We start from the raw sequence: 6,496 nt of genomic DNA on the forward strand, positions 1-6,496 counted from the left end.
CCTTTCTGGCGCTGCTGAGGTGAGGACGGCCGCCGAGCCGTGACTTTGGGCGAGGCTCTGCTTACCCCCCGGCCTCAGTTTCCTCCCGCGTCGGTGATGCTCGGGGAGGTCGAAACACATTCGTTAGCCGGGACGACTGCCCGCCTTGTCGTTAGGGTAAATACTAGTGTCTGGGGCCCAGGAGCGTGCGTTTTCCCGTTTCCAGTAGCGGGGTTTTTAGGGAATTAGAGACGTGATGAGAACAGAGTTTGGGTCAAGTCGCCCTGATGGCCTATTTGCGATGTTTTAGGTTTTTGGGGGAGACGGGTAGTTGCGGAGTCTTGGAAGACCGATGACGTTTTAATTTTATTTTTTTGTAATTCTTACTCCTTTTTCATTAATATTAGTTGTCATGATCCAGGAAAGTGAACACCTAAACAAGTAAGTTTGGTTCTAGCTAGCTTGCATTCCTGCAGACAAGATTATGTTTGCTAAAAAAACACAATCTTCCTATCAGTGTTAGAATTGGCTTTTTGATTATGTGAGGATAGAAGATTGACTTCTGATTAATATTATTTAATGGAGGGAGCTAATAGTCTGGCATTATTAGCTGTTATTCACAAAAGTCCATTTAGGAAGGTGTAAGTATTGTAAAGAAAGCTGAGCGCCGAAGAATTGATGCTTTTGAACTGTGGTGTTGGAGGAGACTCTTGAGAGTCCCTTGAACTGCAAGGAGATCCAACCAGTCCATTCTAAAGATCAGTCCTGGGTGTTCCTTGGAAGGAATGATGCTAAAGCTGAAACTCCAATACTTTGGCCACCTTATGCGAAGAGTTGACTCATTGGAAAAGACCCTAATGCTGGGAGGGATTGGGGGCAGGAAGAAAAGGGGACGACAGAGGATGAGATGGCTGGATGGCATCACCGACTCGATGGACGTGAGTTTGGGTGAACTCCGGGAGTTGGTGATGGACAGGGAGGCCTAGCGTGCTGTGATTCATGGGGTCGCAAAAAGCGACTGAACTGAACGACTGAGCGACTGAACTGAACTGAAGTATTGTTTTATACAGTTTTATTAATGAGACTGAGCCCCAAAGAAGTCAAGTAACTTGACGGAGGTAACAGAGCCAGCCCATACCAGAGACCATTGGGTTTCATTATGAGATGGTTTTAGCTGCCTGAATAGAATGTATTGTTAAAACAGCAGGCTTGGACGGTACTGAGGCATAACAGGTAGGTCAGGGAACAGATAAGTTCTCCACAAAGGCTCACAGCTCACTGAGGAAGATCAGTAGGAAATGGAATACAAAGTTAACACAGGTAGAAAGTAATACCAAAATCCCATTAAAAAATGAATAAAGGACAGGATAGATCATTTAGGGAAAAAAATATAATTAGCAGCCAGTGTTTAACCTCATTAACAATTAAAGAAGTGCAAATTAAAAGTACAGTACTTTTCCTCTTCTTACAAACCCTCCAGTTTTTTTGTGTTATTTTGTGTGTGTGTGTGTGAAGATAACATCTGGCAAGACCTTTCCGACAAAGGTGGTAGGAAAACAGTTTGGCATTGTAGATTATTTTCCCCACAGGTAGGAAGTAGTCAAGTACTGAAAATGTTCCACACAAAAATATTTAAGCAGGACTATTTATAGTAGTGAGGAAGTAGTGTAGCAGAGGGAATGGTTTTAACAGTGGTAGGTCCATCTGATGGCATGTGGTGCAGCTGCTAAGCAGAGCACCGAAACCCACACCAGTATTCTTGCCTGGAGAATCCCATGGACAGAGGAGTTTGGCGGGCTGTGGTCCATAGGGTTGCAGAGAGTTGACTGAAGTGACTTAGCAGGAATGCATCTACCAAGTAGGATAGTCATGAAGACTAGATAATAAGAAGACTAGATTATTGTAGGGACAAAAATGTGTATAATTAGCATTTGAAACAGTGCTCACAGTAATTAAAAACTGAGAAAAGAAACAGCAAAGATATACTTAGAGAAAGGGAGAGAGGAACTATACTGAAATGCTAACCAAAGTTGTGTTGGAGTGGCAAGATGGTGTTGACTTGTTTTTCATTTGTTTCTCATATGTTTTGTAATTTAGTTCAGTTACATTTATAAAAGGAAAAACAACAACAGCTCAAAAGCTAATATCTAGATCATTTTGGGATTTGGTTTGAAGTTGACTGGGAGCATTGGTTCTGCTTCTTTAGATTTTCTAAATTGGAAGTACTTTTTAATGAATTGTTGGTTCACCTTCATTGTAATCACCTGTTAAATTCTTAATTCACTTCCTCCCTCCTTACAATATTGTAATGTTTGCCAGTGGGACCTTGAGAGCATATTTAATACTCTCCCTGAATCTGATATTGGCTGTATTTGAGAGCCACTGATCTAAATATCGTTGGGTAGGTTTTTCTTTTAAAAAATACAGAGATTGCTACGATAAGAATGTAGAAAGAAAATACTGGTTTCGTATTTTCACTGAAACTGTTAATCAGTCCGTTGTTTCCCACGAATAGAAAATAAGTGAATTCATCTGAGTCCTTGAAATTTTTCTAGTTTCAGTGTGGTCATGGGTACTGATACTTCTTCAGGCTCTAGTCATTGTTTTATTCTGAAAGTGATCTCTGGACTGATTTTTAAACTTAGGTTATTGGCTGGTTGTGAAGCAGAGATGCTGTACTTAACGTATTATTGTGTGACAAAAAAATGTCTCATGGTACTTACTGAGGTTGAAAAGCAGGTTAGCTTGGGCATACTTTTATGTTTACAACTTGAATTAAACATTACTTAAAGGCTTTTGAACTTGAGTGTGAAGCACTTTAAGTAACTGCTCATTTTGATCTGCCAGACCTTTAAGTGATGTTCTTAGTTGTTCATTTGAAAACCACTGCCTTCCTTGTACTATTTTAGATATTGGATACAGCAGTGAACAATAGGAAGTCCCTGCCCTCTCAGAGTTAATCATCTAGTAGGGAGAAACAAAGACAAAATGTCAAGTACAAAAAAGTGTTTTAAGGAAAGATGATCAACCTGTGGGAGAAGGACCATTCATCGCAAGGAAAAACATGTTTAAGCCCCAAAATTTCTCCTGTTAGACAAACTGCAAGAGTAAACCAGTGTGATCTGAACAGATAGAATAAGGGGGAAAGTGGTAGAAGATGAGGTCAACAAGATAGGCTGGCCAGGATTGTGCACAGCTGTAGAGCCCATGGAAGGACTTGGATTCCCCGTCTATGGTGGGAATCCTTTGAAAGGTTTTGAGCAGGGAGTTGATAGGAAACGTGAAAGTGTTAGTCACCCAGTAGTGTCTCATTCTTTGTGGCCCCACCAGGACTGCATAGCCCGCCAGGCTTGTCTGTCCATGGAGTCAGGGGTTGCTATGATCTGGTTTAAAAACTCCTAGCAGTTGTTTGGAGATTAGACTGTGGAAGGAGTAAAAGGAGCAGGTGACAGCTGTTCCACAGGTTCTGTCTTTAGCTGTTGTCTTCCTTTCTCCCATTAACCTATGGCGCTACATACTACCCCAGTGGTACTGTGAAACGTCTACTCAACCCAAACCGAGTTTCCAAATGGACAGTCACAAATGAGTGTTTATTTAGTACACATGCAGATGGACTGTCAACAATAAAAATATCTTAACACTTAATGAGTGCTTGCCATGTTCTGCTTACTGTTGTTCCTGAGCACCTTGTGTGAACCCAAATTTCAGAACAGTCTTTGAGGCAGGCATACTTCATATGTCCTGTCTCAGGCAGCTTTTGTCATAATAATGCTATAAAGCACCCCAGAAATTGAGGGCTTAGAAAAACAATCGTGTATTCTTCCTCTGAATATTCTTGTTATGTGGGTCAGTTGGGGATGTCTCAGGTGGGCTTGGCTCCAGGTTGTAGTTTGGTTCCATTATGTTCCATTTGTTTCTCATCCTGTTTGGACCAGTCTTGAAGGTTCTACTCAATTCTCTTGATTTTTTTTTTGGCATTGCTTCAAACAGATCACGGAGAAGGCAGTGGCACCCTGCTCCAGTACTTTTACCTGGAAAAATCCCATGGATGGAGGAGCCTGGTAGGCTGCAGTCCATGGGGTCATACAGAGTCGGACACGACTGAGCAACTTCACTTTCACTTTTCACTTTCATGCATTGGAGAAGGAAATGGCAACCCACTCCAGTGTTCTTGCCTGGAGAATCCCAGGGACAGGGGAGCCTGGTAGGCTGCCATCTGTGGAGTCACACAGAGTCGGACACGACTGAAGTGACTTAGCATAGTATAGCATAGCATAGCAAACAGATCACACTGCCTTTAGACTCAGCTCATTTCATTCTTCACGCTGTTAACAAAGTTATCTCTCTGATATCTAGACATTATCACAGTACTCCCCTGAATCTCTTAATGACTTCTATTTGCGTATGGGATGCATTTAAACATTTTAGCCGATATGCAAGACCTTTATGATTTGATATCTCTTCCTCTCCGTCTACTGAGTACCCCAGTCCTGCTGATGGTCTTTTTCTTATTTTAATACTTGCCTTCTAATGCCTCCTTGCCTTTGTACTTCTTTGTCTGCCTAGAAGGTTTACACACTTAATTATTACCCTTCAGATATACTTGAGGCTTTATCTCTTTATGAAACGTCGCTGCTGGCAGATTTGCGCTCTGCCTCATGTAATGTCTTGTATTGAGTTTTTTATCTGTTGCTGTAGAACAAACCACTCCAACACTTAGTGGCTTAAACATAGTCTTATTATCTTTCACAGCTGTGTGAGAGGTTCTTCTAGCATATTCTTCAGGTCTCCCATGCAGTCAGAGTCTGATAGCTGTTGAGGCAAGGGTCATCTGGAGGTTTGATTCACATTATGGTTTGGCTGAGCCTTTCTCTCTCTCCATGGCTCCTGCAGCTGATCTTTGCAAGGTTAGCCTGACTTCCTGGCGAGCAGCAGGCCATGGCTCCTGAAAGCACAAAAGTAGGAGCTTCTGCATCCTCAGAGTTTAGGCCCCAGGCTGGCAGAGTGTTACTTGTGCCACGTTCTGTTGATTAAAGGGAGTCAATCAGGACGAGCCCAGAATCATTATGGGACAGCTCTGTGTAAAGGTCTGGATCATAGAAAGCATGATTAATTGGGGACATCTTTAGAGATTATTTATCAAATCATGCCTAATGTATAATGCTGTTATAATTATGACATTACTTTTTAATCGTTTTATTACCAAACCATGAGCTTTTTGTGCACAGTGTTGTCTGTGTTTGTATTTCTGGGACCTGTCTATTATTATATAGTCCTCAGTAAATGCTTTTGAGGAAAATGAATGAATCAGTAGTGACACAGTTTCTTGTACATAATCTTACGATTTTTCTATTTTACAATGAAGTTTGTACCTTAGTCGTTTAATTTTTAAATTGGATTAAATGTAACCTAAGTTTTAAATTTTGGAAAGGCATTCATCTTCAGGAAAAAACCAGAAATAGTTTGATGACCTGTAATTATTTCTCTGTGCTCTTGTTCTTAGAGGTAGTGTATTAGGAATGTTAATTTTAAAATGCAATGTACTGTGGTAATATTATGTTTAATTTTAAGTTATAATTTGTAAATATTGGCTTACAGAGTTTTTTTTAATTGCAGCACTGTTAGTAATTAAATAAGATGTGAGAAAAACATGTATGTAAAGTATGAATCGGGGTGATTCTTGGATTTTTAAGTAGCCTTTTTTCTTACTAGAAATGAAAATGATTTCCCTATCAATAGCTAGAAACTTGTACTGAGCTGTGTAGTTGACTAACGTGTATTTATTAAATCTTTGCCAGGTGCCAAAACTGAGCCTGGTGCTGTAGGAAAGATATGGGAAAAATTATAGAAACACAGAGTTCCCTTTCTTACAGTTTATAGTCTTGTATTTATTTATAACTTGCATTGCTCCAAAAACAATTTAAAATGTCTACCAAGAAACACAGAGGTAAGAAATAAATTGTCAAGATGCTGCTAATATAAAAATACATGCTATACACACTCTACAGACTTAATTTTGATCATTTTAGCAACTATTACGAAAAGGGAAAGCTGGCCAGTCAGTTACAGTTCACAGTGTTTGTCAGATTAAAAACAGGCCAACTGCTTAAGGGATGCACAACTTTTATCTGATAATAGATCAGATCAGATCAGATCAGTCACTCAGTCATGTCCGACTCTTTGCGACCCCATGAATCGAAGCACGCCAGGCCTCCCTGTCCATCACCAACTCCGGAGTTCACTCAGACTCAAGTCCATCGAGTCAGTGATGCCATCCAGCCATCTCATCCTCTGTCGTCCCCTCTCCTGCCCCCAGTCCCTCCCAGCATCAGAGTCTTTTCCAATGAGTCAACTCTTTGCATGAGATGGCCAAAGTACTGGAGTTTCAGCTTTAGCATCATTCCTTCCAAAGAAATCCCAGGGCTGATCTCCTTCAGAATGGACTGGTTGGATCTCCTTGCAGTCCAAGGGACTCTCAAGAGTCTCCTCCAACACCACAGTTCAAAAGCATCAATTC

The 6,496-nt window shown here is 40.9% G+C and overlaps 1 protein-coding gene across 1 annotated transcript in view; it reads left to right on the forward strand.

Moving 5' to 3' along the window:
- Positions 1–2: 2 nt before the first annotated feature.
- The window catches only part of BTBD1 (BTB (POZ) domain containing 1), a gene marked incomplete at its 5' end in the record, with an annotated part of 52,754 nt that continues 46,260 nt past the window's right edge, over positions 3–6,496 (forward strand). Inside the window, one exon of the mRNA XM_010831021.1 lies at positions 3–19. Within this exon, the coding sequence (XP_010829323.1) occupies positions 3–19 (17 nt within the window). The remainder of the gene's footprint in view (positions 20–6,496) is intronic.

This window comes from Bison bison, unplaced genomic scaffold (assembly GCF_000754665.1).
Source record: "Bison bison bison isolate TAMUID 2011002044 unplaced genomic scaffold, Bison_UMD1.0 scf7180017859304, whole genome shotgun sequence".
Classification (NCBI taxonomy): Eukaryota; Metazoa; Chordata; class Mammalia; order Artiodactyla; family Bovidae; genus Bison; species Bison bison.